We start from the raw sequence: 22,509 nt of genomic DNA, 5'->3' as shown, positions 1-22,509 counted from the left end.
TCAGAATATAAAATATTTTATAAAATTCATGGGCAACCGTCATGTTGATACTTCATCCAACCTTCGACGTGTTCGACAATAATGGATGCAACTCAATCCACAGCGCTATTCATTTTTCGAAAGACATGCCGAGTATAAGTCGTGGTGGAACGATGAGGAAACCTTCAGATGTCACACAAAAGTGGATGAACTTTCAGATGCTTCACTTTATCCCAGATCCCATATGAACTTTCATTTCTTTATCCTTTATTTTATCAAAACACTATTCTTTTCTCCGAAAAATTAACCTTGGTTCTCTCCCCGAAGAGGGATGTGCATGTTGATGCTGATTCTCACTATATTCAGCAGGATGCATGTGAACGCGAGTTGTAACTTCTCATCCAAAGTTGGTTCATCCTCATACGTGAGAAGTCCGGAGACTTCCGGATCGCTGTGGCTGTCAGACTCATCCTCATATGACTAAGCTTTCTCCGAGAGTGAAGTACCCACCGGCCTCCACAAGAATCTCAACTACAAGAGGAGCAGCCTATAGCGTATTGTCTTGAAGTTGCTATATATATGGAACACAAGATCTTGCACTAAGAATGCTTGGTTTGGGCTGCTATTGACGCCTTCACCATCCAGACCTCCAATGGAAACAAACCAGATTTCTCACGAAGGCAAAGGCGACAAGCATTTGATCCTTATAGTGTATTTTACGAAGAAATTCACAACCCTGTCTATTTCCTTGTGGCAAAATGCATTGAAGGTGGGAAGAGAAGATACCAGACGAGTTGTTCATGCTGTAAAGGTAGGAGTAGCTTTAACATCGGTTTCCTTCTTATATCTCTTGGAGCCATTATTTGAAGGAGTTGGAGAGAATGCAATGTGGGCTGTCATAACTGTTGTTGTGGTGCTCGAATTTACTGCTGGTGAGTTTGTAACCTTCTGATTAACAAGCAATACACCTAAGGCTTTAAATATATGTTTACTTCTTTCATGTGTCGAAACTTTAAGGGCCTTTTTTTTTTTTTTTTTGATGTTGCTTATATTAGGTGCAACACTGTGCAAGGGATTGAATAGAGGATTTGGGACATTGTGTGCTGCATCACTGGCATTCTTGATTGAATTTATGGCAGAAAAATCAGGCAGAATTTTTCGTGCAGTTTTTATAGGAATATCAGTCTTTTTAATAGGTAGGTGGCATTTTATTTTATTCTATTTTATTTAAAGTTGGTATACAATGACTAGGTTTCACTCTAGAGAATTAAGATATCTTACTGAAAAAATTGGGAAATGATTTTCTTCTTGTTTCTTACCTGGAGTTATATAGGTTTTCAATATCCTTACAAAATAGTATCTCTTTTACTTTTTAGGATTTCTGGCCACATACTTGAGATTTATCCCATACATAAAGAAGAACTATGACTATGGAGTGGTAATTTTCCTGCTAACCTTCAATCTGATAACGGTGTCAAGTTTCCGTATACACAATGTATTACATTTGGCACGAGACCGTCTATACACCATTGCCATCGGCTGTGGCCTCTGCCTTCTCATGAGCCTCTTGATTTTGCCAAATTGGTCCGGTGAAGATCTCCACCGCTTTACAGTGTATAAGCTTGAAGGGTTGGCAAGATCAATTGAAGGTACACCTCTCATCAATTTAAATAACATTTGTGGATCTACTTTAAGTCCAAGGTGCCTTGGTATTACAAATATTCAACCAAAATTTACCAGTTAAGTCTTGCAGCTTGTGTGAGCGAGTATTTCCAAGAAGAAGCCAAGGACAACAAAATTATCGAGGAAAACTCGTTCAAGGGCTACAGAGCAGTCCTGGACTCCAAATCTACTGATGAGACCCTTGTAAGTTATAGAGTATTTGAATGCATTCCATGATTCTTCAAAGAAATCTTTAAAATAGTATGAAGCCTTTAGTTTCTGAGGGATCAATTGTATGATAATGTTGGGGACAATGATGAGCATTGGTCAGGCAACATTTGCAAGCTGGGAGCCTAGGAGGCACTCAAGGCACTGTTACAGGTACCCATGGCAACAATATGTGAAGCTTGGTGCTGTTCTTAGACATTTCGGGTATACAGCTGTAGCTCTTCATGGATGTTTGGAATCTGAAATTCAGGTACGCCTACTTGACGTTTTATTTTCTCAATGAACAACATTTGCGCTCCTCATCATTTGACACTTTTTTAGTCCCCATCTTCTCCAGTTAAAGCTCTAGAAAGAAGCACTCATCATAGACTTACTAATCAGATGGTTGCCTGTGTGCTGTAGACTCCACGATCAGTAAGATCTCTATTTCGACACCCATGCATGCAAGTAGCTGGTGAAGTGTCCAAGGTTCTTGCAGAACTTGCTAGCAGCATAAGGAACCGCAGACATTGCTCTCCTGATGTGCTCTCCAAACATCTTCATGAGGCTTTGCAAGACCTTAATTCTGCCATTAAATCCCAACCACGCCTGTTCCTAGGCTCCAATAATGCCTCTGCAAACACCAACATGCTAGTGGACTGCAGACCTGATAAGTTTGCATCATCTGAGGTTGCCTTACCATCAGTCAAAACTGATATCTCATCAATATTAGAAAGGCGGAGCAAAAGGGTAGCAGACAAGTCAACAGAGTCAGCTGAGAGGAAGGTCTTGAGGCCAACATTGAGTCAGATAATGATCACCAGCCTTGAGTTCTCAGAGGCGCTCCCATTTGCAGCATTTGCTTCATTGCTAGTGGAGATGGTAGCAAGGCTAGAGCTTGTTATTGAGGAGGTGGAAGAATTGGGAAGGGCTGCAAATTTCAAGGAGTTCTCTGGGGAAGATGACATTGCAATTGAGCTGAGCTGCAAAGATAAGTGTAATGAGAGCGATAGAGATATGCAGATGCATGTAGCATCCCAATCAGCAGAGTCATAGGAAGACTAGTCTTGATTGCATTGTAGTTAATGTCTTATGCTGGAAAAGAAGATGCTATAATTCAGATGAGCTGCAAACAACCAAACCCTAACCAGGGGAAGCCTGAGATTTTCTGAGCCATGTGATGTCCTGCACAGTGGAGAATGAGAATATCAGCATTGATCTCATTATGGTTATATTGTTGCATATTGTATTTTTCAGTCTATGTCACCTTGTCCACAATTAATTACATCAGTCAGATTGGGTTATGTTGTCACTCAGCTACAGAAAGTACTTACTGCACTTCTTTGGATTTACAAAAAATGCGTGGGTATTAACAGTGTAATTAGTAGAGGTTAGTTTCTTCTTAAATATTAATCATTTAATTTAGTCATTAGCTGACTCAATTCCAAAACTTCTCTCATGGTCTTACTCAATTCAATAATTGCTAATCTTTCCTCAGATATGTATATTCTGTGGTAACATTCATGAAGTTAAGCTTCAAACCACCTACCTCAGATGCCAAATTTTCCATTCCAGTAAACAGTGACATCCATTTTAGTACCATTGCTACACTGTTTGGGGAACTTGTTTTGAAATCTGTGTGGACAAGTTTAGTTAAACAAAAGGGTCTATTACCATTTCTTACCACATAATGTCAAGACAGCATTACATAGCAGCTAATTGGTATCACTTTTTGGACAAAAATCACAAGTCAAGATTTATCTCATTAGACCCAGCCTACAAGATCTCAATATTTGTTTAAGTAGATACAATTCATGTATTAACAAAGACACAAATTGGATATTGAAAATACAGATACAAGTCAGATAGTTAAACTTTGTGACCGCCAAATCAAAGATATCACTAAGTGGAAGATAAACTAAATACATACCACATTAATAAAGTTCATGAGTAGTATGTAAGATTAAATAGGATGTGGATAAAGATTGGACAATTATCTATCTGTATCCTATCCGTTTTTCTTTGACAGATATAGCCACGGATACATATATTAGTCCAATGCTCAGATTTGTATCCACATCTATAAATATTTGGATATGAAAATGGATCCGGACAGATATTATCCCATCCACTTTCACCCCTGGTTGTTTCAGCAAGACTCTCGTAAGAGCTAGGCTTGAAGCTGCAGACTACCAAATCATGAAATCCAATCAATTGGCTTGCAGGTGAAGGTAGATACACTTTTCTTGCTAGATTTCTGAATCAGACCTTATTGTGAACAATTTGTGAATTGTTTTAGTTAGATGGACCAGCAAAGTTGTAACTTTATTTGCGCACCAGATGAGACAGATGGTATATGAGGTGGCCACCTGACACATCATGTATCCAGTCCAAGTCTGATATCCAAACCATAACAGAAAAAGGTAGAAACCTATTCAACCTTAGTCACTTGGTTGCCCACTAGGTAGCCAACACTAAGAAGACAGCTAAGGAGATTGGCCCTGAGTAGGTTGGCCAGTGAACTGCATAAGCCTAACGTTATAGTCTCACATGGGTTGATAAGCTTGGCGACAGTCCTCCACTCAATAGCTTAAGCTTTTTGTGCTGTGAGTTTGTGATAGATGGTATAGGAAGCAGGCCCACTGTGTGCCATAGCCCTTATCAATCATGTTGGTCCCTCACCAGGGATACAAGTGTGGCATAGGACCCAGGCCATGGGCAGCCCTTCTCTCGAGTAAGACCCAACCTGTGACGAGGTTGCCAAAGGTTGGGTAGGGGAGAACATTGTAGTCCCATATTGGCTAAGGGGGCACCACATGAGGTTATAAGCTTGGCCTCTTCTCCACCCAATAGCTTAAGCATTTCTAGGCTGTGAGTCCATGAAACTCAGCAACCCCCATTTTTGGTAATGTAAGCAGCCCTGTCTGTAACAGTTGAAATGTGCAAAGAGGAGGCAATGCAACAAAACTTAATCTAACGGTGAATAGAGCAATTGTTTGCTCAATTTCACACTGATGCTCTTTGAAGCTCTCCAGCTAGCTTGAAGAAGGCTTTAGTATTATGTTATCTGAACAATAGGGTATGTCATCTATCAATCTGAGCTGTCTCCCTGCTTTCCTCCCTCTCCCTTCCTCCTATCCTCTCTCTCTCTCTCTTCCCCTCTCTTGTTCTCCCTCTCCCCCTCCATTGCCGGATTTTTCAAACTGAGGGGCAAAACCGTATAGGTCTGCCCCCAGTACAGTTTGGTATGCCCCAAACCAGACAGTTCAAGACGGTATCACCTTCCTTGGAAATGACTCACTAAAAATATGGTGCAATAGAAATCAATATAAAACAAAAATAACAGAAATCCAATTAAGAATTCTCACCTGTGCAATAACCTAAGGAAATGTCATTAAAATACCAGAAAGATACCTAAATATACATAGTATGATAGCCTGCATAAATATTTTATTGTATTTAAAGTTAAGCAATTATATAATGGGTAAATTTGCAAATAGATGTGACACAAAGCAATAATTATAAGAGTCGCATCTTACTTCTCCGGCTTATTTCAGGATTGCAAGGATCTCTACAACAAGCCTGCATGTCCGCTCCTGACCCAGCAACTGCTGCCCTTGAAAGTTAGATGTCTATCCTGCTAGCTCAATCTAAAACGACACCACCTTTCCTCTGAAGCACGCAGGTATATTTTCACTAAATAAGTTCCTGCATATTACTTGGAACAAGATCCAAGGTGTATCGGCCAAGTCTTCCAGTCCGGAATAGGTTGAGTAACTTTGCAGCAACTGCTTTATATCTATCCTCACTTGATTCCAGTGACACTCGGAAAACTTCTTGTAAGGCCATAAACTGAGATTCAATCAGCCTTTCCATTTCATTTTCTTTTTCCATGTAGTTACTAAATGATGACATAGTCTTGAATAGGGTCACACGAACATCCTTTACAATGAAGTCCTGCGCATGGCTTTAAGCAACTGTAACTTATCCATGTATGGGGAAAAACGTGGCAAAATCATCGCATAATAATACTCACTTGTTTATTTTATATGCATATTCTTTGAATTTAATGGAATCTTCTCACTTATTGATTCTTATTCTATTTTATGAAACAAAAGTACATACCAACTTACTCATGAAACATAAGAAGACCAATGTTTACTAATTTATTGTGATATTCTTTTATTGAGGTAAAAGATGTGGCAATAGCCATCAGCATTCATTAAGAATTTGTTGTGATAGTCTGCACTAATTAATCTCTCTATTTTTTCCTCTTTCAAAGATGTGGTCCAAGTATCCTTGGAATCCTCTCACCTGGGTGTGATCTGAAGAGTATTGCCTTCTCCTTTTCTGGTTGGTATGACAATCTGCCATGAGTTTTTCTCTACTATTTAAGGATAATGTGTCATCTACTGCATCTTTAAGGTTTTCCCAATGTTTGTATTCTTCTGACGAGTTAAGGACAGCAAGAAAATATCGAGCAAGCTTGCATTCTTCTACCAACGAGTCCTTAATAGTTCCTGCAAGGTACAGGAAAGGGACAAATATGCATCGGTCAAATAACACATGGCAAGCCATATAGAATGTATAGGCAGCTTGTTACCTGTCAAAGCTAGTTTGGAAGCTGAGTCATCATCAGAAATTTTTGGGGATAGAACACCTGGAGTGTCCAATATATATATGTTGGGATGGCTGGCAATCTGAAACATGATATATTTGAAAGGGCAGAGAAAAATGTCGGTCATGCGATGGCATAAATAGCATAGCAGTTTTAACTTTAGAATACTTATTTTCACTGTATTTTTTCCTTTATGTAATTACATTAATAAAAGAAAGGGCGGCCTAGTGCATGAGGCTCCTGCAACTATAGGGTTTAAGGAGGATCAAACCTATGCAGCCTAACCCCCATGTAGAGAGGCTCTTTGCGTGTTTTGAACCCCGAACACCGAAGTCACAATAGAGCAACTTTATCATTGCACTAAGGCTCACCCTCCATTTATATCAATTGCTGGACTAATTCAGCAAGATCTGCCTTTTCATTTTGGTGCACAAGGAACCAACAATTGATCTGATGCTTATGCAAGCTATTTTCAGGAATCTATGCTGACAGGGAATGTTTGCTGTAAATGATGCATGAATTTTGATGCAACCATGAAGTTTGCTTATATACTATCTCAGCTCGAACAAGTGGTTACAGAAAAGTAATAATTGGATGGATAAGAGTGCAAGATAAATAGGACCGATGATGGAGCCCAACAGAGGCCTTATCGGCCTATTCTTGGTGTTATAAGAAAGTTGGACTTCAGGTCAGCAAGGGTTGAATTTTCAGGCTCAAATAAGATACGAGATTAGTATAAGATCATGTCAGCTATACCCAAACACTAAACATTTAATATAATACAATATCATATAAAATAACATAAATAATTCATTTATGGTCATTATACAGTGTAATACAACCCTAGCCTTTCCAATAGACTTGTACTAATGGGCCTGTACCCCCACATGACACCATTATAAATTATAATGCAACCGCCTCCCTTCTCTCTCATACTCTTTTCTCTCTTCAGCTTTCTCTTGCTTGCTCCTATCCCTAGCACCTGAAAACCCACCACCACACCTGCTGCACAGCAATGGCCACACCCTAGCTTGCCCCCATGGGCCATGGTGCAGGGGAAGGTACTAGGATTTTTATGTGCATGGCCGTGGGGGGATTGGAATCAAATATTATGACCTCATCATATTCATCTTTTATTCAATAAATGATCATTACAGAAATATCAAAAAATTATCCATTAAGTTTATTTCGACAAAGCTAGGAAGTTAAGTAATGTAGTTTGTGCTAAAAGTATAAAAGAAATATTCTTCAGAATTTATTTCAGTTGAGATAGGAACTAAGTAGTGTACTTTAGGTTGGATAGTCCATGTTTTGAAAGTTTCTGGGGTTGAAAAACAAGTAGTTTTGTTTGCATATTGCACAAAAAATTAGAAGTTGATTGTTTTAAAAGAAAAATGCTCTAGAGGCACCATTAGTGCAACAAAAAATTTCTTGGTCCCATGTAATGCTGGCTTGACAATTCCCTGTTCAACTACCCATTGTTTAAAGCACCACTTTCCACAAGTTACCCTAATTTTCTCACACCACGTGGCAGTAGAACTTTTTCATGTACACAAAACGGGTGCACCTAGCTCTAGTTCTTGTTTGAATCGTCAAGGAGATTTAATCTCCATTTAACATATCATCAGGTGACAAAGTGATCAATCATTTTGATTAGAACATCTAAATAAAATATTGTCAACAAGCCTCATGCAAAAAAAATTCTGAAGAAACCTTTCCTAAGGAATGAAAAGTTCATCATTTAGATCCGAAAGGCAGGGCTCGGTTTTTTAAGTCCATTAGAAATTAAACTTGAATGGTATATTCAGCACAGGCTGCATAAACAAATTGTCAATCAGTAGGTTCTCTTATTGCATTGCACCAATGTGAAATAGAATTGTAAAAGATGGTACGAATATACTTGCTAAAACGCCTGTGACTGTTGAGTGAAGAACTCCAATTCTGGATATTCATAATTACTTCTCAAGGTCAAATTCATTAGCTTCAAATCAAACCAGTTGTTGTTAGAAGTTATAGAAAGAGAAAAAAAACACTAATTTTAGGGGTTTTGAATCTTGTGAGATGGGGCTATCCTGATTTTTTCATGGAATGGGATGTGCCACTATTCCGCCTCGTCCCGACACTTTGGACAGGGAATGTCCCAAGATGTCCCGATCAAAATACTGGGACGCTAGCAAGACAGCCCTATCCCGACAAATGGGATAGTACCCCATCCCAGTATCCCACAGAATGTCCTGTTGGGATCTGAATCCTTGTCTGCTACACAATTTGGCTAGATCTAGATGCTTACGGTCCACTGTCAAGGGCACTTGAAGATGCAATTTTCATAGGGAAAACTCCACATAATCTCAAACTTAGCTACTTAGGAATCATTGACAACATTAGGATATATCAGGTTAATGATTCATTCCTTTGATGTCGGTGACATTGAAATGTTCATATAGATAATCTTCCATGAGATTGGTGATATAAAGTGTTTCGTGGTACCTTAAAACCCAGATTAAAATATTTGGCATGTATGTCAAGTAAATTATAACTTTGGATAAAGCCTTAACAAAAAGGATATACCATTTTAACCCATCAACTAAACCTAAGTTATTGATCTTTCCTTTCTATATGACCTATGAGCTTTTGAATAGGTTGTCAAAACACCTAGCTAAAAGCCAATGAAGAAAAATATAAAATCTTCACGGGATAGATACTATGTTTCATTTTCATAAGGAACAAACTATAATGTCTTGGAGATATGGGTTTCAAGAATTTATTCTTTGCCAAAAACAAGAAGTTTCTTTTTTAAGTAAAAAAGAGGGCAACCCACCAACAAAATACAATGAATTACCAGCACTACTTGGTGCTAGATCCAAATTTTATTTGAGCTAACCTCTATAGTCAGAATTTCTCTAGACATAAGATTAGAAACAGAAAATCTCAAAAACATAAATCCAGAAATTAATACATGCAATAACAAAGAATTCAATAGCAATTAGCATTTTGATAGAAGAAATCTAAAACATTGCTTTATATTCATTTCTTCATGGACTTCAATAATTGACGTGCACAAGTGATGTTTAATGTAAGATATATGATAATAAAAATAGATTGGACCAACAGAAGCCATTACCTTGTAACTGCTAATATCTTTTGTCTCCCCAGGTTGTGGGCTCACTACAGCATGCTTCAATTTTCCCTTGTCTTGAAATTAAAAATAACAGAATGAGATACGCATCAAAAATATAACAAAAAGTAGGTTGAATTTAGCAAACATCGTTACGTCAATCTAACAAAGTCAAGGTGGATACCTGCAGCACTTATTCTGCCAATTTGATGCATGGAATTGGTGATGGCTGATTTGCCGACATTTGGAATCCCAGCCAACAAAACTGTTGCAGTGTACGTACTCTCCCCAACCTTTAATTCCTTGATCTTAGCTCGTACAATGCTCAGAAGCTGAATGGAATGTGCATATCAATCAAATATCACTGATTAGATTTTTCTGCCTCTGTGATACAATTTTTCGGCAGAGAGGCAAAACTACTGTATGTATTTTCAAATAATGGCCATATGCATATATATGGAATGAAGCCATATCAGCACCAAAGACATGACTATTGACATTTTTCCATATATAGCCTTCATCATTACTCCATTAATTGTTGAAATGGTATAAAAGAATAATATTACCTCCTTGATGTTGTCCTTGTTGTGGGCATTGACTCCGTAGCAAAGACAACTCCGGTTTTCGAAGTGCTTCAGCCATTTCTACAAAGTATGTGTCCATGTTTAAGAATTGAAAAATGCAAATGAGAACAGGCACTACCATTAAGGATTTTTTTTATTATTATTATTAACATTGTTGGAAAAAATGCTACCACTGACAATTAATCTAAGACATCCTGAAGTTATATGAAGACAAGGCAGCAAAAACTACACCAAAAAGGAGGGACAATAATCACGATAATGTGAATGGTATATTACTGATAAAATCAAAAAGATGTTAATCAGAGGGGAAAAAAAAACCAAGAAAAAAGGGCATACTTCCGTTAGAGAGTGATTGGCAAGATCCACCTTGTTAAGCACAATCATATGCTTATGAGAGCAGACTCTTCGTCTGAGAGACTCAAAAGCTGATGTAAAGGGTATCTGCACACATGGATTAAAAAGGTTAAACCAAATTTAGAAATGAAAATGAGAATTGGAATATCTAAATATTTGGTTCCTTATATAAATAACTTTGCTACTTCTACTTTTCCCTCTTATCTGTTTCATTTCCTCTCTGGACCTATGAAACTTATAACCTCATGTTCACTAGTCCAATCCTAATCTCCATATAATCTCCTCAATTCACCCAACAAATATTTTCCCCTTACAGAACCCTAGTTGCCACCAACACCAGGAACCCAAACTAGAACAAAACCATCTTAATGGACCCTAAAACCCAGATAGACTTTTCGAATTCGGTTTATAAAGGAATAAAATAAAATAAATAACCATATCATAGACAGCAAGCCAACAGGAAAAAAATAAAACTATCACTTCGGCAAGAAAACCAAAGCCCTAGACTCCCAAAACGCTAATCTTATCCCACCCTTCATCACTATTGCTCAAAACTTGGCAGAAAAGCCTCATCTTTCAGCAAACTCTAACCACTGTTTGCATCTTGTAACCCGAACCAACAAGCAATCATAAGAAAATGAAAGAAGGGGAAACGAATTTGAAAGGGAGGCGATAGATCGCAAAAAATTCACCAAACAGCTGGTGGATGAACTCTAATTTCTCGCCAAAATCTAATCCCAGAAAAGTTCTCGCGGCAGCAAAACCCCAGCTTTTAGCACGCCGTAATTGCATTTCGACTAAATCTTGTACCCTTAAACCAACATGGAATCAAACACACTGAAAAAAGGAGGAACTATATTTAAAGAAAAGCCACGGCTCGTTCAGGAATTTCAGCGAACATTTTGTGATTGGAAAACGGAAGGCAGAGAAGGAACGGAGGATTTACCCTGGCGTCGCGTACTTCGACGACGAGATCGACAAGCGGGACCCGCTCGAGGATGGCGCGCTCGGCGGCAGCCATGTGAGGGCCGTACCAACCCCCGGCCCCTTTCTTCAAGCCCACCTCCCGGACGGCGGCGCCCAACCGCCTCGACAAAGAAATAGCCGTTGCCATTGATGGGAGGAGGAAGAGAGCCAGAGTTCGAAAAACGGGCCACCAACTCGTAACGGTTGTTCCCCAAGAAAGTACCCTGATCTTGTGATTCTGATCTTATGATTCTTATCAGATGGGACAGTGAAACCGAAGGGAATATCAAGTGATGGGCTGTGCCTTAGTCTATAAGATATCATCACACGGTTCTATTGTTTGGTAGTGTGACTCTTTCCAGGGACATTTGTCTGTGATCGAATCAAAATATATTGGAATGTGAATGGAAAGACCAGATCTTTTGATTAAAATCAGAATCAAAATTAAAATTAAAATTTAAATTTAAATTTAAATTTAAATTTATAGAGAAGAATACATATTTATTTTTTACGTAAATTAGATCATTTCCATTCTACCTCGAAATTAGAATCAAAATTAGACTCCCTCAACGAAATTACTGGAATGAAAATTATCCATTCCGATTCTTATTCCAGATCTTCATTCTCTCCAATCAAATATCTTTAGTGTCTACATTTTTAAAACACCATGTGGGGCTAAACTGTTCACCTAGCTAGCTCATTTTGGAAACATGAGGACCGATCCCAAGGCATGGCTTCACGTATGTTTCTACTAGGTTATATGTTACTAAATAGGATTCTCTTATGTACAACTTTTGCACAGTACACTATCATCGTGATAGCCATCATGTCATCCAACTCGGAGACAGAAAATTCTTCTTCATCTCTGTACGCACCATGTATTGCATTGAAAAATTCATGGACATATTTGCGAGATGAGAGCTACATAAAAAGGCATTTACTATCAGCTGGAACTGTGAACCAGCCCTCACTTACCGGTTACATCATAAGGGACACTTCAGGTATAAAAACTTCCAAACTTCCAAAAAAGTTTTGTAACTCCATCATGTACTCTCGATTAACCCCGTTTCTAGCATTTGCACTTGCTTTATTTTTGTTGAATGAAAGTAGAAAAAAGAATTCCTATTCTTTATAAGGGAGCGAACTTTGCTCCCGTACATAGATACATTCTTATGTTTACTCCCGTTAATTTGTTAAGCCACTTATTTACTGAATTGAGTGCTGTCTAGTAGTGCTAGCAAACAATGCGCGTCGTGTATATGCATCTCGTGACTATTCATGTATTGATTGCTAGCCATCCATCCTATGATGGATGGCCAGTATGAAGCACCGCATGCTGTGATGCATTGCATAGGATCTACGTACTTCAGTGGCCGTATTATAATTTTCTCTGGTTAGACCCTACGATGCAATATATTGGTGCTATATAAGAAAAGGTGACTTTTGTTGGAACCCCTTCAAAGTAAAAGTTCATGCTTCGTGAGAGCAGATTGCTCATTTTCGTGGATTCTTCAGGGTGGCGGTGCAAGTTTTCATGAGCCGCTGTCGAATGTCATACATTCTTTGTCTTGCCCCCCGCGCCCACAATCTTTTTGCAAGCCTTGATGAAGGGACTTCTTGTATTCTTTTGCAACATTAGCTTATTTACTGGAGGTTAGAACCACAAGCTTCTAAGTTATGATTCCCATAATATCAGACAGTACTTTGGCAATGCTTAAAATCGGAAGCAATCTTGGTATTACGATTTTTTTGTTTTTAAACCTGGACATATGATCACCTCATCCATTAAAATTATTTAAGATAGAGGAGCGCACTTCAAATTATTAATTATACCATTGTAGTATAGAATATGCAGTACTTTTGTTTAAAGGTTCTTCATCATGGAGAGAAAAGATCAATGATCACAGTATTAAAAATAACAAAATTTAAAAGATTAAAAATTTATCTCCTAGCATGATAGAAAGCTTTACTAATAACAATAAAAAGATTAGCAAAATTTATTATTTAGATTTCTTAACCCTTTATAAATAACTAAGATCTTTACAACACATAATTGATGTAAAAGTAAACACATGATCGTATGAATCCTTACAAATTCTCCATTCGAGCGTTAGTATCCTTACTAAGCTAAAGATCCAAATCCAATTAAATCCAATTATAAATGCCACAATCGACCATAGTCAGCCTTAAATAGATCAATGCTACAGAACTCCCGAGTTCATATAGACCATGAGCCAACTCTATCTTGATACCATTTATGATGATCCAAAATCTTATCTAAAAAGACTAGCTAGAAGATGCCATTTGAGTTCTTAACTCCATATAAAAAACCAAGATCTCCTAATACATAATCAATATGGGACTAAAAATATAACCACATGGATCCTCACATTTACATTTACAGTACACATCTTTATTCTCAAAATTATTACATATGAGAAGCAAGAGTACATAGTTCACTTAACATGTCTTGCATAAGAGAGCGCATGGTGGTACTCACTACACCTTAAAAGCACTCTTGGTTGTTGATACAATAATAGAAGTTACAAGCAAACCTTACTATACATGTTACATATCTCTTTTACCTCATCAAGGTAGTGGTGGCTTAATCTTGTAGATAATCACAAACTTTAATTTATAGGTCTCCAGGCACAGACTTAAAAGAGGTTGTTCTGGAGATCAGATCCTTGATATGTTGATGCAGGAACTGTTATGATATATCATATATCTGAGAGCAAATACTAAAAGGCATTGCCTCAGAGATCCTGCAACATATAATCAACCATATCATGTAATTATATACAACTGATATTTTAAACAGCCTCTAACCGGACTAAGACTGTTTGGAGTCTACTACCATCCATCTAGAGAAAAATTTCATTTCATAATGACCATACTGTCTTCCTGCAACCACAGGTTGGCTTCCTCTCCTTCGCTTGCTTGCCTACAAATTGAAGGGGATAACATTGGATTCCAGGTTTCAATTCCTGCATCCATGGGGCAAAATAGGGTTGAACATCCCTTAGCACAGTCACTTGTGGAAAATGATGAAGCAACAATAATTAAGTTAAACAATGTAAGCCAAAGTTAGTACCTCTGAATGATGCACTCATAAGTTCTGGTGTATCCCACGCAAGGCTCGGGAACGTGATGTCTTCCACATTGTTGTACATATCCATGCAGTATGCAGAACTTGGAAAAGATGAACAGCATCCATGACCATTAAGCTCATCAATCATAGAAGCTTCCTCTCTGGAGTTTGTATAGGATGACATAGGAGAAAGATGACATGGTGCGCATATTTCTATGGAATTAGGGAACATAGTTGCGATCACTGATTCAGATATTTCTTCCTTTGGCGAAGAAACCTGCAAAAATTCATAGATAATGTCAAAGGACAAATGCAAAGCACCATCCACTTACAAGTTGTCTGCCAATAACATCTAGATATCAACTGTGCAAGCAGATAATCAAATTATGTAACTACATTTACTATGTGGCTTCAGTTATGATGAACACTAATTGCTCTCACTCTTTACTCTTTCATATACCTTCGAGGCATCTGAAACATGTGACTCTGAGAAGTCTTTCTGATCAGAATCAATCAAAATTTGATGTAGCCCAGATCCCCTCCTATTTTCTGGAGAACTGATTCTAGTTGAGCCATTGCTTCTTGTCAACATATCTGTCATAATGGACTGATTTTCTTCTGAGGTACTCCCAACCTCATTGAAGCACCTTTTTTGGCTGAAGCCAATCATGGAAGAAGAGCAAACTTTTTTAGCTTTGGATTCTCCTTGAAGATCACCTATCTTCTGCCCATGATCATGTCTTTTCACTATGCGGCACAGAGCAAAAGCTCCCTAGAGCAGAAAGATTAGAAATTAAAAACAACCTTATGACCAAACATGTATAGTAGTTTCAGAGATGAATAATGTATTAGGATCATAGATCTATAAAAAGGCATGTACATATACATACCACAAAATTTAAAGCTCCTTGAGAAAGATCTTCACAAAGACGATATTCGTGCATCACCCAATCAGTTCTTTCTCCACCAGGAGCCCTTCCATGGTAGAAAACAAGGGTTTTCCTGAGTCCATGCACCGAAGGCTCGCATACAATTTTTCTATCTTTACCAGTGGCTTTCCAATAGCCTGATCCTGTAGCTCTGTTCGTGCGTGAACCATTGGGGTACTTACGATCTCGTGGGCAAAAGAAAAACCACTCCCTGTCTCTTTTTGGAAGGAATGATTTGTCTGAAATACATCATTGAATAACTGGAAGCATTATTTTCTGATTTAGACTTAGAAAAGCTCAAGAAGTATTCAAAAACCTAAATAAGCATGAAACCATTTTCAGGAAGTGATATGCAAAGCCTATCTAAGTAAGCTCATTCTAGTTATTTTATTCATTCCCCTGCAATGAGATTCCACTTTGATGATGTTGATGTAAGAGTCTGTTGAGACCATTACTTTCTAACATAAGGAGAGTATATAAACTGCAACATTCCTACACTGACATTACTTTTGAAGGAAGAAAAGTCCTTTTTACAACCAACTTCGACAGAAGAAGCTTAGATGTTCGAAAAAGATGACTGTTCCTCTACTTTGCATAGCAAAGGTGCAATGTAATTTACTCAAATTCACATAAGTTCTGATTAAAGATATTTATTGCATCACTGGACAAAAATGCATATATAATAACACATGGTTGCTGAAGCACTCATCTGTTTTTGTTTTCAAGAAAACACATGATACAAAATAATGTTATCAATTAAAAAGGAATGAAAAAAATGAACAGACTTTTCTTTTCTTCTTAACTGCTCATAGCTTGACCTGACATCAAAACATCTTATTGAAGCTTGTAGGTGGACTTTCTAATTTAAACATCAAAATAACCTAGGAACTATACCAGTATCATAAGGATCATGCGAAGCCCAATATGAAAAAATTTCAGCAACTTAACCTAGAATTCACTCTGTTGAGAAATGCATATTTGTTAGCCTAATTTGCTAAATTCTAGTCCCTTCCAATTAATATGAAGTAATATCAACTATGGCTGGGAGTGAACATTGCACAAGTTCTTCATCTACAACTTGGCTTCAAGTAGCCAATAAGATTCTTAAATTGTGTTTATAGTAATAAGAGTGAAGGTCCATTTATACTTTTACAGTTAATTTATAGCTTGCTATTAAAAAAAAATATATGTCTGTACAAATACACATAGGAATTCACAGATCATTGTAACATGTTCAAAGTTCTGAAGCAAATAACGTGATAAATCTATGGCATTTTAGCAAACACAGAACGAGTCATATTACCTGGCAACTCCCAGGGCTCAAACTTATATAAATCAATCACCGGAATAACCTCAAGCTCAATCTTAAGCCCGTCCACTTTCCTCTTCAAGTAATATCCCACCAACTCATCATCTGTGGGATGGAAACGGAAACCGGGAGGCAGAGACATAGGACTCATTTTGACACCTAAAGATAACTAAAATCTTCCCCAAAGAAGAGAAAAAGGAAGAAGCAGAAGAAGAAGCTAGCTCTCCGAAAGAATGCACATCTGGGAAATTAAAAACAAAAAAGAAAAAAGAAAGAAGCCTATGCTAAGATCATGAAATTCGCATTCATGTGCCAATATTGTACCTAGTAAAAATTTGGAATATCCAAAAGTAGAAGCTTTTCTCAACGCGAAGCGTTTCCAAAACCAAACATAACTTCCACAGGATGCAACCCCTGGACAACAGAACCATTCTTCTCAAAAGACACAAGTTTCTGAGTATGCCAAAGCTCCCCAATTGGTTGACTGATACTAATCGAACGTATAAATATTTTAATGGAGGGAAAAAAAGAAGTTTCCGAAGTCCAGAAGAAATTGAGATTTTGAGAGCAGAAACAACACCCAATATCGCAAAATTTCCAAGAATTTGGAAGCTTGAACCAAAGAAGCAGTGAACCTCGAGGGATTAGGTGGAGATATTATTGATCCAAGGTGTTAGCACTGAGCGAATGGTGGGGGTTTTATAGAGGGAGGAAGGAGGCGCTCGAAGCAACCAAAGGTCGACCTTTGGCCGCATGAAGCGATCCGAAGCCCTTTAACAGATGCTGCGGGCTCCCCAAATTCTCCAGACTGTTCACACCCCAAGCCGGCTTACCATGAACAATTTATTACAGTTAGCGGGGGGTCTTCGTAGTTTTATCGGCAGCTTAAATTCCCTCCACGTCATCATGTCGGAAAGTCCATGTTTTTTCTCAGTTTTCACACTCTTGCTGTGAATGACCAAAACACCAGTGGTTTTGGCACAGCCTGGATTTGAAAACTTTCCTAGCGGACTTGCCTTCCCATCAAATCCTTGATGGTTGAGATGTTAAACATCACTTCATAAGACTTGAATGGTTGTTGTTCACATTCTTAGTCTTTTTACCCATGTTATTGGATCCACTGTTATTAAACCCGGCCCGGCCCGGCCGGTCGGACCGAAAACCCAGTGACCCGATCAGAAGACCGGGCCGGTTATCTAATTAAACCGTTTATGCTTAAAATCCGATTAAAACCGTATGAACCGGTCGGTTGAACCATGAACCGTCTGACCCGATCTAACCCGGTTGAGCCGTAAAATTAAAAATTAAAATTTTTTGATTTTCAGGATCGACAGTTCGACTTCCCTTCCCGTCATCCCTTCGTCTCTTTGTTCCCGAGCTCAAATCCCAGCGGCCCAGCCTCAGCCGGTCAGCCTATCTTCCCTCGACGACGAAATCAGCAACGGCAGCCGACAGCGAAGGAGGAGAATCGAGTCTTCTTCGTCTCCGGTGAGTAATCTAACTCTTTTTTTTTTTTTCCAAATCTCCGGAGTCCGGCAGCTCTGCTCCGTCCGCTTCCTCCAAGGCTCCAACCGCTTCCTCCGTCCGCTTCCTCCAAAGCTCCAACCGCAAGTCCGCGACCGCCCTCCTCTGCTCGCCCTCTCCCCTCCAGAGTTCGGACCTCCCTCTGCCTCTTTCTTCTCCGCTCGGCCGCCTTCGCCCTCCGCCTCCTCCTCCTCCGCCGTCCGCCTCCTCTTCCTCCGCTCGACCCCCTCCCCCCTCTGCCTCCTCCTCCGTCGGCTCCTTCCCCCCTCCGCCATCTCCTCTTCCTCCGTACGCTCGACTCCCTCCCCCCTTCCCCCTCTGCCTCCTCCTTCCTCGGCTCCCTCCCCCCTCCGTCGCCTCCTTCTCCTTCTCCGTACGCTCGACCCCCTCCCCCTCGGCCTCCTCCTCCACTCCGTTCCCTCCCCCCTCCGCCGCCTCCTCCTCCTCCGTACGCTCCCCCCTCTGCCTCCTCTGCTCGGCTCCCTCCCCCCTTCGCATCCTCCTCCTCCTCCTCCTCCTCTATTGACCCGCCGGTTCAACCGTTGACCCGACGGTTGGACCGCTGACCCACTAACCCGGTGCCTTATCCGGGTTAAGGCCCGGGTCGGGTTTAATAACTTTGATTGGATCCCATTAAAATGATGCTTTTAAGATATGATTTTGATAGGAGTGCGGAAATAAGTACACTCTTGGTTGCCTAGATCAATACATGCTCCCGGTTATTGGTTGGGGAATCCTCCATTTGTTGTAGTCGCATGTATTCGATATCAAAATGTTTTCTTCCTTACAAGTTACGAGCGTTACATCCAGGTATTCGAACTGCAGAGAATTAACTTGGTTTTAATTACTTATGTTACCATAAAATACACTTTCTTCTATCATATCAATCAAAAAAAAAAAAACTTTCTTGCAGAAAGCAAAGCCGCCCCACAACTGAAGTCAGGAATTTTTTCTGTCATCTCCAAGAACTACTGTTGGTATTTCAAAGCATGGCCAGTTGCCTTTGTTGGAATTTGTCCAAAATATGATATTAGGAAGGTTTAGTATCTAGATATATACACATATATATCATGAGAAGACCTTTTGTTGCAGAGGTAAAATTCAAGCCTGAAGGTATATGAGAACTATATTAGAGTAATACTCAGAGTCAAGCCATCATTCAGTCAAATTCTATAATTTATAGAACTATTTGAAGGAGAAGAGTTTTATGGTGGGCATATATGTTATTTATTGATAGCTTCCAAATTACAAAAACCGTTGTTGAGGATGCTACTTAGTCTTGATAGACTACACATAGTCAAATTGAATTACCTGACAAAACATGAGCTGTCATTCACTAATTTATAACAATATACAAGCACAAGCAATGCATGTGTGGCTCATGTGAGTGAGGAGGAGGTCGAACAAGGTCTTTGGGTGGAAGCATAAAGGACTTTCATATAAAAAATGCAAGATCTCAAATTCTACCAAGTGGCTGGTCCAGCATACAGAAGTCAAAAAAAACAAGGCCGACTCCAGTAAACCAAATTAACTGCAATTTTCAACGAGTTAGAACATTATTTTACATAATTTTTTCAGGAAATATGGTGGGGATGCCACCCATAAAATTTGAACCATGGGATGCCAACTGAATGAAATAAATTTCATTGACAGAAGAATCATTAGTAGAATAGACCAAACATGGTCCAAGATGATCAAGAAGAGGCCTTGCTATAGTATCCAAATGGTGCATCCTACGTTCATGGAAGTGTACTTGGATGAACAGTTATTCTACTGAAGCAAGGGAAATGCTACTCAAACCCGGGTTATGTTCATCCATTAATTAGCATTTTCTCTGAACCACGACCAATAATGTGTGGAATCTAAGGTCGCTTCCAAAAGGGAATCTAGCTGGTCTAGAATTAGGGTTATAAGACAACAGCCCATAAAGTCTAGAAGCGACAATGTTAATATATGTAACTTGCTCCCACCTGTATCCTCTCGCCCCATGAGAGCAAGAGGTAGGGGGGTTTGTTCCTCAATGATATCAATCCACATTTCTGGCCCTCGTTTAAGAAGCCACTGACCCCGTGAGCTCTGGCTCAGTCTGTTTGATCTGGCCTTTTCACATAGGAAAGCATGAAAAACTTAGATTAAAAGTGGCCAGTGTTAAATTTGCAGCCCAACTCCTAGATGGATATGGAACTCCAAAGAAAGCTTTATGCTAGTGAACTGAGAAACAAAGGTAACAATCTTGATACAAGATCCATATCGATACCATTTTATTATAGTATTTGTAAATCTAGTATGGATGCCAATTCGGTATATCAAGTATCGACACGTACCATCTACCGGTTCGATGCTGATACAGTACGATCGGTATGTACCGGTATCAACCGATACGATAAATCTTGCTAAAAAATGTGTATCTTATGCGTCACCCTGCTATTATGGTAGATGAGGTGGATTAGTGCAATGCAGGTGTAGCTGGGTTTAAAGCATATAATGAACATTTCCACGTGAACCCCCTCCAATCGTCACTGTTGTCATGATGATGAGATCATAGAGGTGCCACCCGGCTTTTACCATGATTGGTTGCGACAGCATTGTTTAAGCTGCATACCTTTAAGATGGAATTATCATTCCTGGTTATGAACTCATTGACAATTCTTATTGTGCGATGAAGAATATTGTCTAATAGCATTGCTTTGCATCATAACCTTGTTGGACAGCATTAAGAATATATAACTTTGATGATTCTTTTTCATCATTCCCCTTTTTTCCCATTCCGTGGGGACCCCTAAGTACTAAAAAATCTCCTGTGTGATGACAAATGCACCCCATCCTCACCCCCATCGTTTCCCCCAACTTCTTAGGCGAAGACTGAAGGAACAATTATTAATTAGTCTAACTTCGGAGATTAGAGGAGCAGATCCTTGATCTTAGTGGGACTGTCGCTTCCCAAGATAAGAACTTTGGAGTTTGGACCAGCGTCTCATCAGTATGGAACTCGTCATCTGATAGCAACGCTTATATGTGACATCTAAGTTGGATGCGTCCCCACATATTATGAAAGGAAATTTACACAGAACAATGGAAAGATGATAGGCAAAATGGAAGTGACACTCTTAAGTCTTCCACTCCCGACATAGAGGCATGAATGGTCTAGTCAAAAAGCCCACTAAAGAAACCACCTCTTTTTTTCCTTTTTTCTTTTTTTTTTTTTTCTGATGAAACTAAAGAAAGAAACCACCTCATGCTTTATATATCTGCTATTTGGGAAACAAAATATCATCTGATGACGCATTTAATAGCAACAAGGAAAAGAAAAATAAAAAATTTCATTTGGTCCTTTGGACAACAAGAGGAGTAGCTTTGAGCGCTTCCTTGTCAACAAAGATAGGAAGATTCAAGCTCATAAGTAGGCAAGGTATCATTTAGCACTTTGTACTTGTAATGACATAAATTGGCTTTATGCAGTAGAGAAGGAAGGTCTTACTAAGCAATTATACAATGTGTAGACTTGAGATACAAAATTTTTTCAACTGTCTCCTTTCAAGCCAGATATATAAACTTATAAGTTGATGTGTTGAACTTTCATTGGTCAAAGTTGTAAAACTCAAGCCATGCTAGGCCAAGAGAAAGGGGGAGGTCCACATGCATAAGTCTAAAATCTTGGAAATATACCATCCAAGACTTGAATCCAAAACTTCTGGTTGCTAATGAAAAAGATAATTGGGTGAAGCCTTAATTTGTCGTATTAAGAGATTATCCAGTATCAACATCCTTCTTAATATTATAATGTTGCAAATATATAAAAAATTTACTTAATCAGAAAATCATGCCTCAATGTATTAGCTCATAAAGCTCCATATATCTTTATTGCTGGAAAGTACCGTTATATTACTTCTAGTTTAAAGTTATCCATGGCGTGTGGCGACCGTTACTTTATGCGAATGCTAGATTGTGATCCACTCGTATTTTAAGCCAAAAGATTTCATAAGGATCTCATGCTAAACCTAAATTTTATTTTTTTAATATACATAGCCATTAAAATTACTAAAAGCCGAGGCAAAAAAAAAATAGAGATGAGAACAAGAAACAAGTTCCCCGGTCGCTTTTGCTCATACTTTCGGCAGAACTTTTGTGCATTGGTGCGATGGATCACCAACGATGCCCAGTCGTCGGACAG

At 38.9% G+C, this 22,509-nt stretch overlaps 3 protein-coding genes across 5 annotated transcripts; 1 reads left to right on the top strand and 2 right to left on the bottom strand.

The window, feature by feature from the left end:
• Nucleotides 1–363: 363 nt before the first annotated feature.
• LOC105054317 (aluminum-activated malate transporter 12) lies at nt 364–3,164 on the top strand. The gene is made up of 6 exons (XM_029267303.2): nt 364–911; nt 1,035–1,175; nt 1,356–1,628; nt 1,733–1,845; nt 1,973–2,119; nt 2,272–3,164. The coding sequence occupies exons 1-6, from the start codon at nt 632–634 to the stop codon at nt 2,902–2,904; spliced, it is 1,587 nt and encodes a 528-aa protein (XP_029123136.1). The 5' UTR covers nt 364–631; the 3' UTR covers nt 2,905–3,164.
• On the bottom strand, nt 1,892–11,809 carry LOC105053876 (DAR GTPase 2, mitochondrial). 3 transcript variants are annotated; one of them, XM_010935200.4, is made up of 9 exons: nt 11,466–11,807; nt 10,502–10,606; nt 10,148–10,225; nt 9,766–9,913; nt 9,588–9,658; nt 6,452–6,548; nt 6,163–6,368; nt 5,388–5,805; nt 1,892–3,033 (listed from the first exon to the last, which is right to left on the bottom strand). In XM_010935200.4, the coding sequence occupies exons 1-8, from the start codon at nt 11,631–11,633 to the stop codon at nt 5,545–5,547; spliced, it is 1,134 nt and encodes a 377-aa protein (XP_010933502.1). In that variant the 5' UTR covers nt 11,634–11,807; the 3' UTR covers nt 1,892–3,033; nt 5,388–5,544. The 3 variants fall into 3 exon arrangements, with proteins under 3 accessions (XP_010933502.1, XP_073101660.1, XP_073101659.1); XM_073245559.1 differs by lacking the exon at nt 5,388–5,805 and having other exon boundaries at nt 11,466–11,808; XM_073245558.1 differs by lacking the exon at nt 1,892–3,033 and having other exon boundaries at nt 5,612–5,815; nt 11,466–11,809.
• Nucleotides 11,810–14,111: 2,302 nt separating this feature from the next.
• Nucleotides 14,112–17,109, bottom strand: LOC105053877 (uncharacterized). The gene is made up of 6 exons (XM_010935203.3): nt 16,809–17,109; nt 15,467–15,744; nt 15,037–15,348; nt 14,580–14,853; nt 14,343–14,472; nt 14,112–14,250 (listed from the first exon to the last, which is right to left on the bottom strand). Exons 1-5 carry the CDS (start codon nt 16,963–16,965, stop codon nt 14,363–14,365), a joined length of 1,131 nt encoding a protein of 376 aa, XP_010933505.1. The 5' UTR covers nt 16,966–17,109; the 3' UTR covers nt 14,112–14,250; nt 14,343–14,362.
• Between the last annotated feature and the right edge of the window lie 5,400 nt (nt 17,110–22,509).

The sequence above is a fragment of the Elaeis guineensis genome, chromosome 11 (genome assembly GCF_000442705.2).
Source record: "Elaeis guineensis isolate ETL-2024a chromosome 11, EG11, whole genome shotgun sequence".
Taxonomy (NCBI): Eukaryota; Viridiplantae; Streptophyta; class Magnoliopsida; order Arecales; family Arecaceae; genus Elaeis; species Elaeis guineensis.
The sequence above is the reverse complement of the archived record's forward strand: the minus strand, read 5'-3'. Positions and strand labels throughout refer to the sequence as shown.

Excerpts from the sequence above, each read along its gene's own strand:
- LOC105054317 (XM_029267303.2), top strand. The coding sequence starts at position 632 with ATGGAAACAAACCAGATTTCTCACGAAGGCAAAGGCGACAAGCATTTG. Across the intron at positions 1,846-1,972 it reads AATCTACTGATGAGACCCTT|GCAACATTTGCAAGCTGGGA; the intron begins GTAAGTTATAGA and ends AGCATTGGTCAG. Across the intron at positions 2,120-2,271 it reads GTTTGGAATCTGAAATTCAG|ACTCCACGATCAGTAAGATC; the intron begins GTACGCCTACTT and ends TGTGTGCTGTAG.
- LOC105053877 (XM_010935203.3), bottom strand. The coding sequence starts at position 16,965 with ATGAGTCCTATGTCTCTGCCTCCCGGTTTCCGTTTCCATCCCACAGAT. Across the intron at positions 15,349-15,466 it reads AAGGAGCTTTAAATTTTGTG|GGAGCTTTTGCTCTGTGCCG; the intron begins GTATGTATATGT and ends TTTCTGCTCTAG. Across the intron at positions 14,473-14,579 it reads TATGAGTGCATCATTCAGAG|GAATTGAAACCTGGAATCCA; the intron begins GTACTAACTTTG and ends CCATGGATGCAG.
- LOC105053876 (XM_010935200.4), bottom strand. The coding sequence starts at position 11,633 with ATGGCAACGGCTATTTCTTTGTCGAGGCGGTTGGGCGCCGCCGTCCGG. Across the intron at positions 10,607-11,465 it reads TCGAAGTACGCGACGCCAGG|ATACCCTTTACATCAGCTTT; the intron begins GTAAATCCTCCG and ends CCATGTGTGCAG. Across the intron at positions 10,226-10,501 it reads CCAATCACTCTCTAACGGAA|AAATGGCTGAAGCACTTCGA; the intron begins GTATGCCCTTTT and ends CATACTTTGTAG.